The following is a 24,473-nucleotide window of genomic DNA, read 5'->3' as shown; positions in this document are numbered from 1 at the left end:
TCTTCATATCTTCAAACAGTATATGTTGGTACAACCACACCTTTAGCACCTGCGCACTGTCTCTTTTGTTTCGTTGTCACTTCGAGACAAAACACTCATTTAAAAACGTTAACGCGATGATTTAACGGTTGAGAGGTTATCTAATTGAAATCAATTATAAAAATACACATATTTAACACATACGATGACATAAATACACAAATTTAATCCAACTTCCATACGGGGGAGGTTAAACGGAACAGCCTTTATTTTGGCTACGTCTAGGGAAATTTTTGTCACAAAAATTACCGTATTTGTCATATTAGAAAAGAAATAATTCCGTCCGGAGGTAGGTTTCTTCTCATTTTAACATTGCTTTGGCATTTATATTCTCATCGAACACCACGCTATCGCTCGGTGTTAAATAATTGAATATAAATGCCGCACCCATGTTAAAATGAGTATAAATCTACCCTCCACGAATTATGTCTTGATTTACCATCCTTTCTACCTCAATAAATTTATAACATCGTACTGACATTGTACATATTTTGTGTAAGAAAACCTATTATTCTCCAATTTCTTGTAATATCGAATGCCAAAATATAAATGATATCAATATTGCAAACTTTAGTATGTTGACCACGTGTTTCATTGAGTATCATCTCATCAACAGCATTAGTTGAAAGATCCCAAAATAAATTATAAACAAGAATTCTTGAAAACAAAAAATACGGAAGAATACTCAAGAGTAATTGAGGGAACCAAGAAATCAAAAGAATGTAATCCAGGAACAAAGACCAGACATGGAAAACAGACAAATACAACAAATAACATAAAATAACTAAAATAGTACATACAAAATAACAAATGTAAAATGAGCTACTCGGCCTAAAAACTGAAAATTGGGAACATGGACCAGGTGCACTGGTAGGGTAAGCGTTCTCTGCTTTTCTAGAAACACCCGCCGAGTTGCGCATAAAAAGTCAAGTCCGGTGTAGACGAAAGAGAAAAGGAAAACTATGACACGTATGAACAAATCAGTTTTCATGGTGCAGATGGATACACCGTAACGATCCAGGAGTCCGAGTTGCTCATTTGCTTTTGTTGCTTTGTAAGATTTTAGTTACATTATGTTCTTTTTTGTGTATGTCTGTATTCCATGTCAGGTCTTCGTGCCTGGATTGCATTCTTTTGATTACCTTTAACCTTGATTCCCTTGATCACTCTTTCATAATGCCGACCATAAAACTTTTGCAGCGATGACTTCAATCTTGTAGCAGCATAACCCTGTTCCAGAAGCCTTATTGTAAGATGTCTACTAGCGCGAAAAGTCTGCGTAGTTACGGCAAGCTCTGGCATAAGGTATGAGTTGTGGTATGAAAACTCCAAACGCATGTGCTGAAGGGATGTTTCCACAGATGAAAGAAAAGATGACAATTCTGAATGAAAAGACATCACGTTTCTCGTAAAGTTTGGTCAATAGTTTTCCCTTACCATCGATCTCTAGATATGAGGCTGACTTCACAGTCAAGTTCGTTGGGGTAGATGCGATCAAATCCCCGAAACTAGGATTGTTTAACGATGATAATGCGTAATTTATATAGCGGAAACTGAGATTAAAGGATCTAGCTAAACGATGTCCTTTCTTTCGTATCAGATCCGCTATAAAGTCAGCCTTATAACAGTGAAGGAATAGGTCAGCAAGTAGATGAAAATATATGTTTTAAGTATGAGAATAAACGATAGATTTGTGTTGACAATTTTTGACAAATAAAAATATAGTAATAAAGAAAAGGATCAAATAGCCTCCAGACTTTTTATATATTAAAACATATGTTGTTGAAGTACATCTAATTGAGTTCTACAAAAATAGAACAATAGAAAAAAGTAAACGTCAAGACAAAACAACTTGTAAAACACATATCATGACATTAGTCTGTCATCGAACATGTTTAAATACTTAAGTTTAAGTTGCTAAATGATGAAAAAAATCTCCAGTTTGATGGCACTGATACGATCAAAGTAAGATGATCTTCGATTTTTTAAAGTGTAAGTCGTAGCACTTTTCCAGGAAAGCTTCAAACAATTTAACTTAACAGATGATGTTAAAAAAAATGTTCACCAACCATTGTTATTGTATGTGGTGATACAGGATTATCAACCTAAAAAATCAATCATACCTATAATTTATGGGTTTATTTACCTTTAGATTTGTAACTGAATTCCTCATCGTACTTTTAAATGTTTGTCAGATTGCTTTGGTTTTCCTTTTTAAGATAGGACTGAGATAAGTATGACGTGCGCAGTTACTATTAACGATAAATGCAACATGGTGCAAAAAGGCTTATTTCTGACGTTTAGCTTTGTTTGATTTTCAATGTTATATATCACTTAAAGGTCATTAAATTACGAGATAGAGTAAAAGTGTATTAAATTTTGATATTATGTAGACTGTAACTGGTTAATAATTATTACTTTAAGCCATTTTTATGGCTTTCAATAGGGAAGACCGAAGGCCACAGCTTAAATTTGCATCAATATTGTTATTGAAATAAAAATAGTAGTTTTACCAAAGAATGTACGTAATGACGATGGAATCAGATTACAGGACCCCTACCAGCCTTGGCATTCACTAATACAAACCAGTCTACGGAATCCTAGGCATCAATTCCTTACTGAGTATATTGGATGTATTTTATTTACTACCGGTATACATTATAAAATGCGCTCTTTGCGACTGTGAGTACATAAAGCATTTAGTTTCTTGATTTTTTATCATAGCTTTTATTACTTAATGACAGGATTATTTGACAATTATAAATGTTTTATCTAAGTTTCAATTACTGTTGTATATTAAATTTGGTATAAATGAAAATGAATGTAATCGATCACTAACACTACAGCTACACCACAGATATCGTAGACACATAGCTTGAATCGTGTTTTACAAAACGTCAAGAATTTTACGTTTCTTTTTTATTATTGTTTAAATTTTCTGTAATATACTTTCATCCTTCTTGCAATTCAGTATGCCAAGCTGGTAAAAAACGTATTGATTATTTGATATAAAAAGAGAATTCTAGTGTAAAATTAAGCTACAATCATTACCCAAAACACGTTTGATTTTTATGTCATTTTATTTTCTTCCAGTGACATTATTTGGTTGGTATCGTTTCTTATGTTGACGACCATACGCGGAGACTACAATGATAAAATATGTGAACCTTGCCCTTACTTCGTACATCCAGAAGTGACGTATTGTGTATCAGACATAGGTATATTATTTTTTTTTCTATTTTAGATTTCCAGTTTCTTTTTTGTAAGTATCATTTTTTCAAATAGATGACTTTGTAATTATACAACACATTACATGTTGTCCTTAGTAGAGATTCATCATACTTTGTAAAAATAAGGATCCTAAATCATCATCCAAATATACCGAAGAAGTTGTATTCTCCAAATGCTGGGTTTTTTTTTGTCCACTGTGTTGGACGCGTTTTTCATCAATCGGGGTCGGCATTCCTAGAAACTTGGTTCCCTTGATTACTCTTCCAATGGAAACAAATTGTCCCCCTCTACTCACTGACACATTCCTTCACTCTTAGGAGGCTGACTTTATATCTGATTTGATTCAAAAGAAGGAACATCTTTTGTCCAGGAGCTTGGATCTCAGGTTTCGCTATATAGGAGACGTTTTATCGTTAAAAAAATCATAGTTTCGGGGATTTTATAATCTCATCTACCCCTAAGAACTTGGGATAAAGTATACTACAGACACCGTGAAGTCAGCTTCATATCTTGAGTTACATTTAGAAATCGATAGAAAAGGAAAACTATTAACCAAACTACATATATATATATATATATATATATATATATATATATATATATATATATATATATATATATATATATATATATATATATATATATATATATATATATGACAAACACGATGGCTTTTCATTTCGTATTATCAAATTTCTTTGGTAATATCCCTTCTATGCCTGGGTTCAGAGTTTTTTAAATCACAACTCTTACGTTATGCCAGATCTTGCGTTACTACGCAGACCCTTTGTACCGCGGTACAGTCATCACTATAGTAGTTTTATGGTCGTCATTATGAAATCATTACTCGGCGAATCTATCTCCTCCATCAGAACCGATTTGTTCACCGTGTTATAGTTTTCCTTTCCTCTTTCGTTTACCCCAGACGTGATATCTTAGTACCTCGTTGGGTATTTCTAGAAAAGCAGAGAACATTTACTCTACCGGTACATGCTCCCAGTTTTAGTGGAGTCCAAGTTGCTCATTTACCGTCGTTTATTTGTACGTATTATTTTGGTTATTATATGTTCTTTGTTATGTGTCTGTTTTCTCTGTCTAGTCTTTATCCCTGGACGGCATTATTTTGATTTTGAATTTTGGTTCCCTTAGTTGTCTTACTGCATGTACCCAGCAACAATTGAGCGAACTTTTTACTTCTTTTTCCAACTTGTTAAACATACTTAAAAATAAATACTTTAAAAGATTCTTGTAATGCACGAACCTGTTGAGGTAACATTTCTAATTTCGTTTTTACAGTAATATATATTGACATTACAAACGACTATTCATTTTTCCATTGTTGTAGTGGCTAAAGCAAAAATGGTACAGACGTTTACTGATCCAGCAAAGAGTACAAATATGTATAACATAACCACCGTTGAAATCATCAAGGTAGTGAATAAAAGTGGTTTTCATAGAATTACACAGAAAATTTAACTTCTCCATTCATTTCTGACCCCAATAAAACCATTCTGGAACAACGTTCTTAAAAATAAATCTATGCTTACATTAATGTAGAAAACGGTCCCTGAATAGCAGATTTAGATTAAAAAACAAACTGTTTTCTTTGTAATCATTATTTCTTTGTTCTGATATATATTTGCCTTTGGAATCATTATTATTTTGTATATATTGTTCGTAACACTTCTTTATTTTATCAATAATGAGAATAACTAATATAAATGACAAATAACAATTTATTATCCCTCCAACAATTCATATAATGCGTCCATTTGTTTAACACCCGTACCCCGATCTCTCTCTCTCTCATTTGAATGACATAAGAAAGACAGATTTACAGAGAAGTTCAGTTGAACATGCTTTGAACTGAGATGTTTCTTGTATCATTAACAATAGTATGAAGAATGTTTAAGTAACAAATTATAAATATCATTTTTTTTATTTTGTAGTTAAAAAGTACTGAAAGTGTAGCATTAGATTTTTCTTATGGGGTAAACCAAAATAACCCGACCATCATGAAGGATATTTGTTACAACTTTAATTCAAAACACCCTGATGCCATAGGGAAAACTTATCTTCTAATGGGTAAGTGGTAGTGCAAAGCCAACCGGAATACCGACACTGCTTGTAGTCTATTTTCTTTTGGATGAGAATCTTGAAATAATGACGAAATGCAAATGATGTTTCCCTAGTTTTTCAGGCATGGTTATATTTTGCTTAGATAACATTTACAAGATGACTTTGACATATTTACAGGAAAGCAGGTTTTGGCATCGTTCGTCGTCTACCGCCATGCAGGTCTTTATCAGATTTCTTTATTACATTTCAACCTTCAATACTACAATCGCCTTCATTTCACCCAGACGTCAATGATGTTGTTTTGTGGTGTATTTTGTACAATCTTTGTCCGTACTTATTCTTTATTTGCAATATTTCATTTTGCTCTTGTTTTTTGAAAATTTATAGGAAATATCTGGTTCGACGAGAAAGGCCATCCTCAGATAGTTTTGAACCAATGTAGTTATGCAGTAGCAGTGAAGGATATAAACTGCTATCAAAGGAAAGGTTTCAAAGGCGCGTACGGAAGCAACTGCGCTTGTGTCAACGTAGGGGTGAGTATACAGTTTCTAAAAGAATAAAGTGGACATCAACTGTGAACAAATATCAATTGTGAATAATCTTGAAATTCTAAAAGTTTATCTCTAGAAGTTTTGTGCGTTGTTGTAGTCGTCGAGCTTTTATCACGTGTGATTTGAAACTGCAATGCATATGAAATACTTACGGTAATGCATGGAATTGACATTAAATATTTACAAAAAAATGGAACACAGCTTTTGTCGTATAGAAAATCATGAGCATGTTTTTACCCTACCGGAGCACCAGGTCCATGATCCCAGTATTTGGTGGAAACCCTGTTGCTCATTTACTTCTGTTTTTGATCGAATCTTGGTTCCCTTAATTACTCTAACTGGACAGACACAAGAGTCGATGTGTTCTGCATCGTGTTGTTTGGTATAGATGTGATAGAATTCCTCACCTATTGATGAGTGTTCGATGACAAAATATCGCCGTTGGAGTACGAAGAGGATAGTGATATTTAATTAAATAAAGTGTTTATAAGTAAACAAGGTTACTTTTATATCTTTAATTTGGAAACTCAAAAATCCTTTTTTGTGTTTTTAAGTGTTTTATCTTATTTATTTCATGTTCGTATATATAGAAAAAAAATGAAATATCTTCATTTGTTTTACAGTATAATGGAAACATGGCAAATTTAAAATGTCCAGAAATGAAGAAGTCTGGTTCCTGCTATAATGACTATGCATACTGCAAAGACCTAAAAACTCATTGTGGATGGCAGCAATTCTGGAAATTTAGGGACTGTTTATAGAATTAACGCTATAAAAATCATAGCTTTGTTTACTTTTTCCTGCTGTTGAACAAGTCTGCTTAAGATAAACTCATTAAATTCGAAGTTTCTTCCTCTAAAACAAAAACTTTGGTATTGTTGATCAAATTTGGATATGTGGTATTGTTAACCAAATTTTCCTCAGACGTTGTTGTTACCATTTTTGATGCATTTGCTGCAATAAAGAGAAAAATAAGTGCACCGGCATGTCGACTATCTTCAGAAACTAAGATCTTAAGATAACCTTAGTGCAGCTTTACACGCAAAACTTATATGATAGAAACATTCTACAAAAAGTTTGAATATTACTTTGTCAAGCTTTAGGACATAATAAAAAGCCGATGAGAAGTACCATTTAAATACGATATTCGTGAAGTTACTAACAACACAAAAACTGTTTCATGGTTATAATGTAAAACCCAAGAATAACTTCGTTTTTGGTCTGAAAAAAAAACGTTTGTTTAAGGTTCGTCTTGACATGTGCATTTAAGAGGATAAAAGGGAGAAAAATCACTATTATAACTGTAAAATGTACATATTAAACAGTCCTTACCTTTACCGAAATTTATTAAAAGAATAAAGTTTATTGTGATACGATTAAGAGTGTAAGATATAAAAAAGGGACTTTTGTCTGTGTTATAATAGTTTTGGCACCAGAAATGGAATAAATGAAGGTATTATGTAAGGCTGCAAATGGTTGAACTGAATCATTTGCTATACGTATTTGTAACCATGAAAGTATTATATTGACATATTCAAATTACTGAGAAATATGTCAGTCAACTATATATGCATTAGCAAAATAGTTGGCAATATTTGATACTAGATGCTTTTGCAATAAGATGTGATCTAATGCGTTATCTTAAGATAACCAGCACTGATAACTGATATAAAACAGTCGTACATAATGACACAAAAATACATAACAATTTTAAGGTATTTGTTTTACAATTAAATTACAAATAAAGTTTTTTCGCACCTTTAAACCCATAGATCCGATGGAGCAGTGTAGCGAATAGAGTCGTCACATTTACAAATTTGACATTTCTAACATCGTTGGGAATTGTTCAGACCCTTCTATGCTTATATTATCTTTCCTGTATCAATTTGATCCAATGGAGCAGTGCAGCGAAAAGAGTGGTCACATTCTGAGACGTTCGAATAATATTGATTTTTTTAGTTTAATTAAAATTAGCCCCTCCGATTTTTATTTGTTTCGCCGGATGCGTACATCAAAAATAAAAAAACGCAAGGTCTAATTTTAATTAGACTGATTTTTTTTATGACATATATCATTAATTTTATCCTCAATCCTACATAATAACACCTAAATGAGCTGTCCCGTACTACCATACATTGTGTACTTAGTTACAGCCATAGATTAACCCTACGAGGAGGAATGACCCGGCCAGCGAAAGCTATATTTTTATATAGCCTAGCTGGCCGAGTGGTCTAGGGTGCTGAACTTTGGGTAGGCGGTGTTGCCATAGATATCACAGCGGTACGAGTTCCGCGGAGAGAACGACAAAAAATTTGCTTCTAACATCGTTGGGAATTTTTCAGACCCTTCTATAGATGTATATGTCGAAGTATACCAACACACATTTTATATACCCCCCCCCCAAAAAAAAAAAATAATATGTCTTATATCTACTAATAACGTGTTTTGATAAAACGTTAGCTTTAATTACCTTTCATTAAGCGTTAAAAAAAGAATTAATTATTCAAATTCAGATAAATTTCAAACGGATTTATTCACTTTAGTACTTCTCTGTTTGAGAATAAGGCAAAATGTGTATAAGATGTGGCACATGAAGAAAAAAACACAGATTTTATGGCGTTATTCGAGTATTTATACCTCACGACATCAAGAGAAAACCATCAAAATATTTGCAACATTTTGCCTTTTTAAGATGTTAATAGGTTAAATTCAGTTTAAATGTACTTTGAAAAAATGGCGGGATAATTTTCCTGCACTATTTCCAGACAAGGAAAACAGACACACACAACAAGAACATAAAATAAAAAATAATACGTACAAAGCAACAAAAGTAAATTAGCGACTGGGACACCACTAAAAATCTGGAACAAAAGAGAAAATGAAAATTATGATACGGTTAACAAATCGGTTTTCATGGTGCAGATGGATACACTGTAACAATCGACGAGTTCATTATGACGACCATAAACTTCTGAAGTGCTAACTTCAATTTTGTAGCAACATTACCCTGTTCCAGAAGCCCATTTGTAAGAAGTCTAGCGCAGTACAAAAAAGTCTGCATAGTTGCGGCACGCTCTGGCATAACGTTTGAGTTGTGAAATAAAACTCCATACGCAGCTGCCGAAGGTATGTTGCCACAAATGAAAAGAAAGTTGACAATACGGAATGACAAGTCATAGCGATGATCGTATAGTTTGGTCAATATAGTTTTCTTTACCATCGATTTTTAAATGTATGTCAAGATATGAGGCTGATTTCACAGTATCAATATTATAATTATTGTTTGAAAAATGTCCCCTAAGCAAGGCTTTAAAATTAGAAAGTGAATGTTTAAGTAATGTTATTCGTGGCAAAAGTAATAAGGAGTTTTTTATGTCTTTTCCTCGCAACAAATATCGTAATTTCCTTATTTGCATTCGTCAGTCAGGCCTAACTTACTCACTTTTTCGAATGCCATGGCAAAATCGAAGGTTGAATAGCATATTAAAAGAGAATATAACGAGAATAGGTGTAGTGAATATGCCAAAGTGACAACGAAAATAAAGAAACTGAATATTAATTTCAAAAATCACAAACTAGGGACTACTGGCAGTTAACTGACATACCAGTGCCAGACTAGTTTAAACCTACAAAAAGTTATGTTCCCATCGTATGTAAAATCAATCCCAATTCTTCCAATGCAGGGTTTAGAACCACGGTACATCATTAGTCATACAATAAGGACACAACCGAACTCATACCAAAAAAACGGCTTTTAAATATAGTGTTTTAATTTCTATGGAAATACTCTGTGAATCAATGTTAATATCAAAAATTGCTATCCTGAACAATTTGGCAACAATATCATAACTATATCCTTTACGAATGAGCCTATTCAACGGTTCAATTTACTTATTGGGTAAGAATCGAACTTTCCGTGCTTTGTGTAGAATATAACCGTGAAACAAAATGTGAAATATACCAGCGCAATTTTAAAATCCTTTACAAGTACATCTGTATTTGAGAAAAAATGTCTTGTATCGGTTGAAAAATTTCATGAATGATATTACGAACTTGTGATATCGAAAACGTTGCTGTTGTAGTTTCTCGGTTATATCTAGATCTCTTTCGTTAAAATTCGAAATACTGTTACAAATGCGAACAAATCGACCACTTATGATATGCGAATACCATATGATGGTGACAAGGGGGCGTCACCATTTAAAAACTGATAGTTGACAATAGTGAAAAATCATCCCTTTCTTGTAAATTTAAGTATCAAGTTTACAATTATCGATATGATATTAAGTTCAAGAAACGGACATTCTTTATTATCAATATTTACTTTATTCAAAGTCAGTTCTACAGGATATATATATCTTAAGTATAAATGTTGATGTCATCGTTGTTTAGAGCCGAAATATTTAAAGGTGTAATTATTTTTTTCTACCAAATGTTGTTTATAAGGGTCTTTATTTATCATAGCTCCTGTGATTCGTAACAGTATAGAAGAGGCCCGCAATACGTGATGCCCAAGTGGCCCCCATTGGAATTACAATAACTTACGAAAATGTTGTCTAAAAATGTTGAATTCGAAAGTAGTCTTAACGTAGTTTTTTATGTTTTTCGTTACTAAAAAATAATCTCAAAGAATTCGAACAAATATATTCACATCCCGATTAATTCAATAACCATTTGATAAAATATGTATTTTTTAAGATAATATTGAAGTGTAATGTATGAAGTTGAAAAAAAACACAACTTTGAACAGATTCCAAAGACCATACAAGGACATGTAATATATTAAGCACTTCAAGCGAGTTGTTAACACTCCAAAAATAGTGAATTCCACAATTTTTATAAGATTTGTTACAAAAACTTATAATCAGATTCTTATGGTATTGAGCGCGCTAGTAAGTAAAATAGAAAGTTTAGTTGTAGAGCAATGACTTGAAGAGGAAATGAATCTAAATTTATAAGGTGGATTTTGAAGTTTGGGAAGCCAGTAGAACTATACTATATTTAAGTCGTCTGTCATTTTAACACTATCCATCACCCTTTTTAATGAATATTTCAATAGATGTTTGTGCAGTTAAACAAAAGCTATTAACACTTTGATTTGAACCCATCAGATCAAAACATGAATAGTAACCTTGGTGGGTTTTTTAATGTTTCTCTTCTGTTTATGTCTATGGATTTCCACCACTGCACAATAAGTATCAAATTTGGCCCCATCAATGCGGTTGAACTATTTATCTTTATGTTGAATTTAAATACTATATAAGACAATACATTTATGAAAGACAGACGGTCAACATAATTCTCAGCTTCATGGTTCGGAGTAAAGTCATCATTTATTACCGTAAGTATAAAATTGGATTATTTTACTTACTTGTTGATGAACATTAAGTGATATTCTCAAACAATCAATGCTCATAAAATGATAATCTGAAATAAGTTACATAAAACATTGATAGTCTGATAAATTTTGATACACCAATAACTTGGTTGAACGAATTTGAATGAGTTTAAAGACAATCAAATATAAAGTAATTTAAAAGGCTAAATTTATCTTTTGTGCAACTAAATCACCCTGTTGATAATAAGCGTTTACTTTGAATCAAGCTATGCTTATTTATTTTACAAAACGAGTAAATACAAAGATGTCCTTCGTTACTATACATACTTTCCTATCCTATTTCATATACCCCGGACTTGACATTTTATGAGCAACTCCTCGGGTGTTTCTAGAAAAGCAAAGAACGCTTAACCTACCAGCGCACATGGTACATGCTCCTAGTGTTAGGTGACGTCCGAGTTATTAATTGGCATTTGTTTATTTGTAATTGTTAATTTGGTTATTTTATGTTCTTTGTTGTGTTTGTCTGTTTTTCCTGTCTGGTCCTTGGATTATTTTCTTTTGATTTCTGCTCAAATCTTGGTTCCTTGATTACGCATTAACCTACTATGTGTTCTAACTTTATTCTTACTGTCTTTTTATGATTTTGATGTACTTTTATTTATATATTTATATTTTTGATAACGATTGTCGTTCAAAGCATATGATTTTATTTAATTATGTAACTTCATATGCACGCAAAAGATCAATGGTACAAATTTTAAAAACATGTTTATAAATTCATTTCACAAACTAAAAGTCATCATACAATTTTTTTTTAAACTTACTTCAGTTAAAGAGAAATCATAACTCTTGTGTAGTCATGGTCATAAAAGCAGTGTAAAGGCTGGTTAATCGACCAAAAAGGATTAAAAATACAGCCAATGGGTGAAACAAAACTGGTGCCTGTATATCGAAAGTTTCAAAGGTCATCTCTTGGAACATAAATGAGGATAATATCATCATAATAATAATGATGCAAATTCTCTAAAATTACTGGTCAGAATTTCAATAAACTTTGTTTTTGTATGTAATTAGTACACAAACTTTATTTGCGATAATTTTAAGTCGGTGCATATGGAGTATTTTTTCATGAAATAGGATGAAAGATGTACACTTTTGATGGCAAAATGTGAACATTGACTTCATTGTATGATTAAAAGCAAGGAGACCACAGCGTAGACTTGCTACAAGTCCCTTTATTTAAATTTATGAAGAAATGAAAACGTTTATCAATTGCATGTATCTCTGACAGCAAATTTATTACTTACTGCTGGGAAGAGCAGGTTGTAGTGGCGTTATCAGAGGGGTAAATGCATAAATATATGATAAAGAGGGGACTTGTAGTAAGTCTAACCACAGCATATAATATAGAAATACATTCCTTCAAATTTCCGATGATTTTTTTTCACCCAAAAGAAGTAAAAGGCTCAACATTCAAAAATTGTGAGTACAGAGGAATATTATTATAAGCATAGAACATTTCAATGTCCAATATTTCGCATATGTATTAGAAGACCATCTTAAGTCATCGAACTAAAGTGAGGATAACATTTAGAATGTATAATGAGGATTTCGATATTCGGACTTGAGACAAAGATAATTACTGTATGTCTTTGAACCATCACAAGACGTGTCAAATGATGGCTTCTTCAAAAATGTCCCAGTATTTTACTTGATAGCGTTTAAGCAGGTTAGACTATATCATCAGTGGTTATTTTTTGTCTAATTTAGTTCAAATACAAAACAATAAAAATTAGGTCATATATAATATAATATGACACTAATGTTAAAAATTCCTTAATTTGAAACTATTCTGCATTGTAATAACTTCCGTGCTTTTTAAATTCACAAAGGCATTCAGAAAAAAAATAATCATATTTTTTTATTATTACTGTATGAAAAAGAATTTTATTTAGAGTGGCTTGCTTACTTAGCTTTATAATCTTCCTCATAATCATAATTAAAATCTCTTCACATTGATAATTATGTCTCAAGGTTTAAATATTTATGTTGTCATGCTTAACTTTGTTTTGATTTCAGAATGATACCAGGTTATGGATTCAGTCCTTATAACGGCAGTACTGCAATTTTTGTTTTTTCTTCACGGTGGTAACAGTGATATGAATGGTAAGGAAAATTTTTTTATGTGGCCATAGGTAGTTGTATTATTATGGTAGGTGTCCATTCAGTGTGTTTGTCATCAAACAAGGCGGGCCGTTTCATTTATTTCAAGTTTGTAGACGCTTCAAATGTTTCCGATATTATGTTTGATTAAGTTTAAAACGCAAAACAATGTGATTTTGATTAAAACAGTCTTTTCAAAACTTTAACAACTTTAGAGAATAAACTGAAATGTTTTTCTTATTATATTTTGTATGAAATAATAAACAAAACATTTCTATTTATTCTCATGTATTTTGTTTGCTGTGTTTCTTTCTCACCTGTACATCTTTAACGATCCTTTTTCAAACGAAAATTTCATGAGTAAGATTATGCACTACCGTTTCCAAAATATTGTTGCAACATAAATGTAATTAAAAGTTTTTGTAGCGATTAAAACCGTTAACTTGTTGGATGGTAGTTTACTAAGAATAACGAAAAGACATTTAGACTTTCAAACAAGTACTATCTTTAAAAAAAAGAAAGCCGACGCAAGGAATTAACACATGGCACGCAATTTTGATTTTCGATAGTTTTTTTTCGAACGCCACTAAGTTATCAGTATTTGGCTATACGGGAAACAGAATTGCGATCATGTGACTTGCGTTTCCATAGAAGAGCGTCTTTGTGGTCAAAGGGGAATAGCCAGACTATACCGAATACGTCGGAAAAACTATGGAATAATAGATTATAATAATTATCTCGTCAATTGCATGTAATAACCATTCAGCCGAAAGAAGGCCTATATCTGTAACTAACTATTGTACTCACAGTGTATTTTTTTATCTTTTCATTGAAGATAAATTGCATACCTTTTGCTCTTGCTGGACGGCTAATATTGAGCGTGAAGTCAACATATTAGAATATACAATCACCATAAAGGATTGTCCAGAAATATTTCCATGGGAGAAATACGATCGTAGATATGTCACTACGTTTAGAGTAACAATAAATAGCTTCAGAAATAATGTAATGTGTGAAAGAAAAGTAGGTATATTAACCATTTATCAATCAATTTATAAATTTGCATCGGTAGAATGATAGCATGAAACCCTCTCCCTTTTTCAATATATTGATTCACCCCTGTGTATGTATTTGTGAATTGAAATTCATGCATTGATACTGTATATAAAAATGTTTCTTTGTTTCTATATTGTGTTTGCACTTTGCGATACCTTTAAAGTAGTGTGCTTAAAAACGATTTATATTATTTAGCATTCCTAGGTTCTGTTCACATCGAGACCAATTGCCATCGACTCTTTGGATTGCTTCTGTGTTCATAACTATAAAACTTGAGTCGATTGCGATCGATCGGAATTAGTCCTATCGTTCTCAAAGAAGCCGATAGCAATCGATCGCAATCGTCTCACTATTGCACGCACTTGCTACCAGGCGATGTTGTCTAGATACTGATGCACATTTTCCAAAATGGTGCCTAATGAAAAAGAAAGTAATATGTGACATCGGTTGCATTTTATATTTGAGTGGTGCTATTGCCTTTAATACTTCGGCATGCAGAGTACAAAAGCTTCAAACGAAAAGGAGGAAGTGCCTGGAGAAGACAATTATTCAAAAAATAAGCGTATGCTTAATTAAACGCATTTGAAGCAGTGGCAATCAATTCCAAGCGTTCACATAATTCATGCGCGTAACTAGGCGAAATTTCGGAAGCCTGAGCTTCCACATCAGATCGTAAAAAAATATTAATGATAAACTGACATAAAATAAATATAAAGAGAGACAGATAGAAAAGAAAAGAGGACGAGGTGGCAGTTTATAAGTGGAAGCGATCGTGTACGGGGGTTTCTTTGTTGTTTCGTGGTTTACTATGTACTCATTGAGTAAAGACAGGGAAATAGTCACATACAACAAAGAACATAAAATAACTGAAATAATACGTACAATACAACAAGAGAAAATTAGCAACTCGGACTCCACTAAAAACTGGGAGCATGGACCAGGTGCACCGGTGGGGTAAGTGTCCCCTGCTTTTTCTAGAAACACCCTTCGAGTTGCTCATAATAAGTAAAGTCCGTGGAAGACGAAAGAGGAAAGGAAAACTATGATACACTGAACAAATCGGTCCTCATGATGCAGATGTATACACCGTTACGATCGACGAGTTAATGATGACGACAATAAACTTTTGTAGAGATAACTTCAATCCTAATTGTAAAAAAGTCTAGCACATTTTGACTTTTATGGGTCTAAAACGCCCAAACACTGGGAGCTTCTGGGAGCTCCGATCCCTGTTCCCCACAGGGGGTCTTGAGTGGTCCCTAGACCCCTTGTCGAATTTGGGCTTCACTTCAGCTTTATTTGAATCGATCTTTTTGAAACCACATTTGTAAACCGTAACAAAATAGATCGGTTGCGATCAATTCAACTATAATATGAACAGTAAAAGAGATTTGATAAGTGTGAATAGGTTCTAACAGACCTATTGATGTTCCAGATCATTCGTTTATTGTTTTATATTTGTAGGCGGAAATCTGTAAATTTCGAATTCCTTATCCAGAAGTTGAATTTCCTGATAAGCATGAAACTTTTAACACGTCGGTAAGAAGTCATACTTATTTTATGTGTTTGAATGTACTCAATTACTGTCTTCTTTCTTATTTTGCAATTATGTTTTCTTAAAACACTTCTTCTGTCAAGCAAAACTATTAAATACCGGTAGTTGATTTTCGGCATCAAACCATTTACAACTCAATTATCTGCTTGCATACCTCTTTCCACATAAAAATGTTTACATAAAACATCATATCATTACAGATTGTCCCTGTATGTGATCTTGGTTGTCATTGTAACCCAGTCGCCAGAGTTATTAGTAGGTTATTAATTGAAGTTACAAACACTAAGATACCGAAGTACATTGAAGTACAAGATTATTGTAAAAGATTAGTTTAGATTCTTTAAGTATTTCTGTCGAAGTAGCATCTTCATCTTCTTATCATGATGTACAGGTAGACAAAAACAAAACAAAACTTATTTATTTTAACTAAGCAAAACCAATTTTACACAAACCAATCTAAACAATTTTGATATGTTGTCGGATTCGTAGGCTGGGTATGATTGATGTTTGTGCAATAAAAACCCCAGATTTGCCTTGTTTTTTTTTTAATTATTTTTTTTTTATCAATTTGCTACACAGCTTTCAATAAAATGAAACTTGAGAAATAAGTTGGTTAACTTTAACCATGTAACTCCTCACATTTTAGCGTTCTACAAACATAGTTCTACAACTACTGCACCTGTTCCGCCAACTACATCCTCAAAGATTCAAAGCACCGCGATAACTGTCATCATTAGCATTGTTGTTGCATTTGGATTTGGTATTACAGTAATAGTTTACGCGATATGGAAAAGACGTAAGAATGCATCTTATGGTAACTTAAATATTTTAAAATTTTATCCTTAAGAAATTCTCATCTTTTCGATTCTAAAACTAAAAACATTTAAGTATTAGTCTTTGTAAGAATCAATTTCTGCAATATGTGATATACCTTATAAAGACTGCACATTTTTATTTTGTTATTAAGTTGATTTATAGGTCTATATGATGAACTGTATAATTGTGCATTCCAATCTGTCTGCTCTTAGAAGATAATCCAGATTGAAAATCCAACAGTTTCTTTTGTATTTTAGTGTAATTTACACTGAGTTATCTCCCATAATTTTGAATTCTACGGTACATTCTATATAATTTTTATCCCCTTAGAACAAGGGTTATATGAAAGGCCACATGTTTATTTCTGATAACTATAACATTTTAAACATAATATCAAAAATAAAATATGTAGGTTTTCCAACCATAAATCACATTTGCATGGTTCTTATCAGGAGTGCTTCTTTACAATTGGAAATTGTATGAAAGTGTAGGGCCAAAATATGCTATTAGAAGTGTAACATGGACCAATACATGTTAGATTCTTACTCATAAGATAATTAATTGGACAAAGTGAATAACCAAAATATTATCACAAGTGCCGAAGTACGCCTAGATTTCACATTGTGCGGAACTTGTTTCGCGCACAAGTTAAATCCTAAAGGCTAAAAACCACTAATTCCACTTCCCATAGGCTTCTATGCTAATTTCACAATATTCAATGGCTTCTCTGGACTTTACCTTAACTTTAACCTGCAGAGGACTATATATCAGCATGATTCTACATATGTCAGCTCACAATCCTCAGAATGGCATGTGGGGTTAGCAGACTTGCAGTGCAGTACTGGTCACCGGAAGTGAAGTGTCTATAAATAGCATGGGAAATCCCAGTGTTTTCACAAGATAGGGGTATATTTAGAAATCATTATGGAGATTAGGCTTCACATCACAAGAAGCAAAATGCACCTATGAAATGTACAGAAATGTTTTTCCTTTCAGAAACTGTTGAAATTTTTTAAATGAGATGAGAACTTTTTTCACAGCACTATGAGGAACAGGGGTAATTTCTGCGTAGGACTATTTTTGCGTACGTTCCAAATGCTCATTGTTTGAATTGGTGGTCTGTAACCTAAAGAGTCATTTTCTGTCTTAGAAAAAATATATAACTATACAAGTATCTTCTTATACACATACTGAATGCATTTGCAAAGTTTCAGTGAAATGTGACAAGCACTTTTTTAAATATTTGATTTTTAAATATAGGGTAACCAAGTTGCGCGAGCAAAAAAGTGACAATATTCTACCATACTTAAATGCATTAAATATTTGCAAAGAACTTTTTCTGACTTTTCAAATAAAAAAAATCAATCACAACTTGTTTTTTAACAATATTTATAAAGAGATAGCCTTTAAAAATAGTCATTTTCTGAAAAATTGGTCTATTTTTAAAAATTTATGTCTGACATGCCTCCCCCTTTTTCTTGATCACATGTCAAAAACCCTAAATCTTTAAATTTTCGCAAAAGGTGATATCTTTGGCTTTAAATTTGTAAATACAGTGTTTTCACAATAAAACATGGCAAGTTAAGGGCACCTAAAGCAAAAAAAGTACTCAAAAATGCATTTTCCATGTTGCCATAGGGAAATGCTTATATGTCCTTAACCGCAGTAATGAAAGTGAGTTTTTCCTCATTTCTAATCAAATTTTTGCTCAAATTTACACAAAACTTGATTTCAAGTGCTGATTACCACCATATTTAAGTAAATATAGCCCTCAAAGTTAAATATTTGATATTTTTACTAAGTTTTCTACACTTTTCACAAGATAGGACATAAAATTCAGCCAAAAAGACCAATTTCCCATAATTTGGACCTATAACTTAAAAAATTGCATATTTTGAAGGATTTTTGTAATGTATTCCTCTCATAGCAAAGTTTACAAGATCTTCAAGTAGTTTAAAGCTATTCCAAGAAACTTATCATTTTTCCATGGCCTCAGCTTAAGGCTAAAAACCACTAATTCCACTTCCCATAGGCTTCTATGCTAATTTCACAATATTCAATGGCTTCTCTGGACTTTACCTTAACTTTAACCTGCAGAGGACTATATATCAGCATGATTCTACATATGTCAGCTCACAATCCTCAGAATGGCATGTGGGGTTAGCAGACTTGCAGTGCAGTACTGGTCACCGGAAGTGAAGTGTCTATAAATAGCATGGGAAATCCCAGTGTTTTCACAAGATAGGGGTATATTTAGAAATCATTATGGAGATTAGGCTTCACATCACAAGAAGCAAAATGCACCTATGAAATGTACAGAAATGTTTTTCCTTTCAGAAACTGTTGAAATTTTTTAAATGAGATGAGAACTTTTTTCACAGCACTATGAGGAACAGGGGTTATTTCTGCGTAGGACTATTTTTGCGTACGTTCCAAATGCTCATTGTTTGAATTGGTGGTCTGTAACCTCAAGCGTTTTTGGCACATTTTGGTTATTCACGATAACCAATTGATTATCCTATTTTATTAGATAGATTTTCTTCATAATTTATCGACATTTTCTACATGAATTTTAAATTCTGTGATGATTGGACTGATATCAAAGTTGTTACGTTTTGGCTTGAGAAAGTACGCGAGGGAAATTATTGAAATTTATTACACTGGGAACATTCGATAAAACACTGCTATCTTTATAAAGTTATCGTTACTTCAACTATGTTACAACTACGTTACAGTACTTAAAATGGTGTAAAGTAAACAAAGTTGGTCTTCCCATGATTAAACGAAACTAATTTAGAAGGTTAATTGGACAACTGCATGACATTCATTCACTTGATTTATATCTATCTTATAAGTTTGTTTTGGTTTTTTTTTATTGGCATTTATGTGGAGATCTTTACTTTTTTCAAATAAATTAATTTGCTTAGTATAAAATTGATTCAAAATAATGAGCAAGCGAAAAGGAACACATTTAAAGTAAAAAAAAATTGTTTTGTATTTAGCCCATAGATATTCCTGGATGAAAGAAATATCTTAACCTCATTTCTTTTCTAATACTAGACCTATATCTTGTCCAATTGTTTTATTTTAAATGGATTCAATATCGTCAGGAATCGGAAGACCAACAATACATTTTGAAATACACGCAGTACCGTAACGTAATTTAACGTTCTTTGTCTAAGGGGCCATCGCACCCATTTGATGTTGAGGGAAGGTCCAGGAAGATTACTTTGGATCAAAGTATTCATTATTACCATGAAATCTTCAAATAACCACATGTGGCATTTTTATAATTGACAAAGGGGAAAATCCTATAATGGAACGGTGTGATTGGGGACAACTGACACAAGTTCATTCCTAGGCAAAAAAGGCGTGAACAAGAAAAATACGTTTTTTAGAATTCTTCCAAGCCCCCCCCCCCTCAAAATCAAATGGTCATCCCCTAAATAACACATGAAATTGGTATCTTCAGATCATCATAATAAAGAGTAAACTACTATGTGTAAGCCAACGGTGTTTAAAGAAAAATGTGAAAAGCGTCTAATATTGTTTCCTTATTCACTTTTTCTTGTGCAATTTGAATTTACTGACTCGCTTGGTGTTTGTTTTTTTCTGTCTTTATTTTATCTATTGTATTTTGTTTGTTTTCTTTTTGTTTTGATAGGCAGGACACCCGTTATTCAGCTAGCACTTGCCATGGATGATGAAACAAGAGATCAAGCTTTTTCTGAAGAACTAATCCATATTAATTTTGGAAACCATAAGACTAGTTAGAAACGAAATGAATTTGGATAACCAAGACGCTAGTCCTTTCTTCAGTTCATGTCTGCATATAAAATGATACCACATGAAGAACCACTTAGAAAAAAGTTGAATATATATTCATATAATTTTGTGTCACATTTTTTCTTAATGAAAGTCTTAAAGATAAATATATATATACTGTCGTCCTAAAGCCCCTGTTACACTGGGCCACGACCCTACTACGACCTTCATTTTTGACGAGATTGGGGCCAATCGTAGTAGGGTCGTGGAGAATGTAGGAGTAAGGTCGTGTTAGGTCGGGGTTTAATAAAGTCCATGCAGCTCAAAATAACACTAAAAAGCTAATGCTTAAAACTTGTTATAAGACATAGACTGATTGAGTCAACATATTGGCATATAATTGTTTAGCCATTGTTGCAATGGATGAACAAAAAAGGGAGTCTCAGTCAATGTCATTCTGGAAATCGGTATCAAATACAACATATCTATCTGGTGTGACTTTCATGTTTCAACAAACAATCGTTAAAAAATATATTCCCGACTTGCGGACCAACATTTTGTCAACATTTATCTTCCAGATATCTTGCAGAGTTACCTCTCGTAAGAGCGGGTATAATTTCGAAGTCTCTCTAATCGATGTTCGGATTCGGGTGCAGAAAAAAAACAGGTAACTCGAATGGAAATGGAATCCCCTAGCAGACAAAATTTACAGGGTGTTTCATTTTGTTGCTAGGTTACATAACGATGATTTTCATTTGTATCCCGGGTAAAGAAAATTTATGGCAGGGTCAGTAGAACGAGAAATTCCCTTTTGACTTTCGAGATTTTCTAAAGTATCGTCGATATGGAAAACCTTACGTGTTCCGGATAGACACCTGCTCCAAAGGGAGATAAATGTTGACGAAATGTTGGTCCGCAAGTCGGAAATATCTCCAAGACGGTTAGGTTAAGACCTATCTTGACCGGGTAAAAGTGTTCAGCATGATGAGATCTATTTGCGGTCAAATTTTCAATTTAATCTGTTCAGCCACGTTGGAGTAATTGCCCTTGTCAGACAGTAGTTTTTCGCATATATCTCCAAAAACGGTTAGGTTTAGCCAAATTCTTTCAATAGCTGGAATGATCCTTATTTTTAGGACTACAAAAGTCTCCAGGCATAAAATTTGTCAGACGCTTTCTTATAAGAGTTATTGCCCTTGGCAGGGGAAAATGGCAGGTTTTTTTTACAGTTTTCAGCCAATGTCTTGAAAACTATGATAGATTTAAACTTTCATTTACTGAAATGATCCTTATGATAAGTCCTATCAAAGTTTTCTTGAGTCAAAATTGTAGGACAACTTCTTGTTTAATTTATTGCCTTGAAAGGCATAATTCAACCAGGTGAGCGATTCCGGCTCCTGTGGGCCTCTTGTTTGATCAACCAATGAGACTTATGAAAAAGCTCAAACTTCTATTTGTTGTTAATTTTGACATTTAGTTTAGGTAAATTCAATCTATCTATTATAATTCTTATGAGCTACTCCAACATCAGTGTCATCACTTCTGGTGTTTCACGGTTGCTATGAAGATTTTTTTCAACCAATTGAGATGATTGCATGCACTTTGCACATTTTTTTTAGTCTGTTTATATCTTTATTATAATAGTCGCCCCTGATTCACTTTAGAACAAGAGAACATTTATAGGAAAGGAAAACCAAATCGGTTCTAATTGTGCAGATGGTTACACGGTGATGATCCACTAGTTCATGCAATCTAATTAAAACAAAAAGTCCATGACATGCAGTGACTGAACGAAACAATTGATACATGTATGTTGTCGATTTTTGATCCGTTTAAAACATGACCGACGTTACTAAAGATAGGACAGGGATCAGACAACAGTTTTTCGTAAGTATTTCCAAAGCCGTTAGCTAGGTTCAGACAAATTCTGACATGGAGTAAAAGTGTAGAGCATGATAAGAACTATCTGAGCTTAAATTTTTGTGAAATCCATTAATTTTCTTAGGAGAAATTGTCCTTTTTGGACTTTTTTTTTTCTTTTTCTTTCAATTTTTGTTTACTATTTTGTATGTTATTGCATTAAAAGTCTTCTAAAAAACCACTGAACAGAATTCGATGAAAATTGATAGGGTTCTTTCTTATGATCTCCTGCAGAAAATAATCATTGGGATTTTTATCCATATTAAAACATCGACGCTTTTACACACAATAGAATGTAGCTTATCAAGCCAGATGAGTGATATAAATGTTTTATAGTGGTACATGGGTGAAACAGAGTTGGAAAATACTGAAATAAAAGTAGGTTAATTATACAGTTTTGTGACTCGTACATGCTGCTTTTAAGTATTTCTTCAATAAAAATTCCGTAATTCTAACCTATAGAAATAAAATATCGGTCGAGCAAAAAACAAAAAAAAAATCAAAGGCTGAAGTCTTCAAAGTCGCTAATCGTCAAATAGTCTATGCCTCTGACTTTGACTTGCTTTCAACATCCAGGCGAATTCAGTGCTCTACTAAACTTTACACCTAATCAATCAGTGATGACATGGTTCCGAATTTTGAAAAATCACAAATTTTAGTGAGCTGAAATTTGAAGATTTTAAGGTCGATTTTAGGTCGATTTAGCTCATGAAAGCTTGTGTTATAATGTTTTTATGTACCTGTTTTACTTTTGAACGTTGAATTGAACTTTGTTGTGTAACGCAACAGTTCGTCCTGCGGCTAAAATCGGCAATCTTCAAGCAAAGTTGCGATATGTTCTATTTAAAATCGGGCGACTTCGTAGCCGAGATGACCTGAATATTTCTCAATCAAAACAACTCGGACTAGGCATTTCTCAGCTATATTGCAAAAAGTTCAATGCTAACCGATCATTTCATCTTTTAATGTAAACTTCCTGCTCTTATACAAGTAAAAAGAAAACACACATAGAACACATGTACACATATAGTATTTAAGAAGTACATTTTGATCAATTATATGAAGCTAGAAATGATGATCAGCAGCATAAGGTGGTGTAGTAGTACATAATTATGCAAATCAAATAAGAATGTACAGTACTGCAATTACGAGTACAAGAAGTCGCTAACAATATTAGCACTTTAAAAAGAACTTTAAGATATCTAAATGTCCAAATATATATGAATCGGGAAATTATACCAGCTTTTGTATTTTTTTTCCAACGCAGTCGGTATAGTTTCGCTTTTTGCCCTTTGACATTAAAGACGCTCTCCCATGGAAACACAAGTCACCTGATCGCAATTCTGTTTCCCGATTGGCCAAATAATGATAACTAAGGGGCGCTCGAAAAAAACTGTATCGAAAATTGAAATTGCGTGTCAGGTGTTATTTTCTGAATGAAATGTAGAAAATTATAAGTAAAAAAACAAATTTTACTGCGTCGGCTATCTTTTTTAAATAGTACTTGTTTTTACTTGGTGTTCCTTTCGGTGCCTGCGTATATAGTTCCAAATCACAAGTTACCAGAGTTTGTCGAAACTACGCGGACTTTTTGTACCGTACTAACCTTCTTAAAATTAGGCTTCTAGGACAGAGTTGATCGTCATCAGGAATTCATGGGTCGTTGTGGTGTACCCATCTCCACCATAAGAACAGATTTGTTCACCATGTCATAGTTTTTCTTTCTTCTTTCGTCTACCCCAGACGAGACATTTTATGAGCAACTTGTTGGGTGTTCCTAGGAATCGTATGAGTTGTGATTTAAAAACTCCACTCGCAATTACTAAAGGGATGTTACCCCAGGTGTAATTTTATACAAAACGTATTCATGTACGAGGCATTTAATTGTATTTTGTTTTTTAACATTGGTATTTAGTCAAACCATTCTGGGCCATATGTTTATCAACCGCGGATCTGG

The 24,473-nt window shown here is 33.0% G+C and overlaps 2 protein-coding genes and 1 long non-coding RNA gene across 6 annotated transcripts; 2 read left to right on the top strand and 1 right to left on the bottom strand.

The window, feature by feature from the left end:
• Nucleotides 1–1,869: 1,869 nt before the first annotated feature.
• Nucleotides 1,870–6,689, top strand: LOC148627621 (uncharacterized). The gene is made up of 6 exons (XM_088576041.1): nt 1,870–2,721; nt 3,133–3,257; nt 4,616–4,701; nt 5,220–5,355; nt 5,737–5,882; nt 6,524–6,689. Exons 1-6 carry the CDS (start codon nt 2,705–2,707, stop codon nt 6,659–6,661), a joined length of 648 nt encoding a protein of 215 aa, XP_088432167.1. The 5' UTR covers nt 1,870–2,704; the 3' UTR covers nt 6,662–6,689.
• LOC148627620 (uncharacterized) lies at nt 6,401–12,126 on the bottom strand. Of its 3 annotated transcripts, none has more exons than XR_015921206.1 (4): nt 12,066–12,126; nt 11,272–11,327; nt 8,719–8,761; nt 6,401–6,854 (listed from the first exon to the last, which is right to left on the bottom strand). It is a non-coding gene; the product is annotated as an uncharacterized LOC148627620 (long non-coding RNA). The 3 variants fall into 3 exon arrangements; XR_015921207.1 differs by lacking the exon at nt 12,066–12,126 and adding an exon at nt 11,566–11,631; XR_015921205.1 differs by lacking the exon at nt 12,066–12,126 and having other exon boundaries at nt 11,272–11,387.
• LOC148627619 (uncharacterized) lies at nt 11,081–20,721 on the top strand. Of its 2 annotated transcripts, none has more exons than XM_088576030.1 (7): nt 11,081–11,241; nt 13,321–13,407; nt 14,240–14,427; nt 15,925–15,999; nt 16,216–16,270; nt 16,662–16,811; nt 20,496–20,721. In XM_088576030.1, exons 2-7 carry the CDS (start codon nt 13,335–13,337, stop codon nt 20,603–20,605), a joined length of 651 nt encoding a protein of 216 aa, XP_088432156.1. In that variant the 5' UTR covers nt 11,081–11,241; nt 13,321–13,334; the 3' UTR covers nt 20,606–20,721. The 2 variants fall into 2 exon arrangements, with proteins under 2 accessions (XP_088432156.1, XP_088432148.1); XM_088576022.1 differs by having other exon boundaries at nt 16,662–16,829.
• The last annotated feature ends 3,752 nt before the right edge of the window (nt 20,722–24,473 follow it).

This window comes from Perna viridis, chromosome 1 (genome assembly GCF_037379345.1).
Source record: "Perna viridis isolate PV_CMFRI_1.1 ecotype Kerala chromosome 1, ASM3737934v1, whole genome shotgun sequence".
Taxonomy (NCBI): Eukaryota; Metazoa; Mollusca; class Bivalvia; order Mytilida; family Mytilidae; genus Perna; species Perna viridis.
This window is presented reverse-complemented; position numbering and strand designations above follow the sequence as displayed.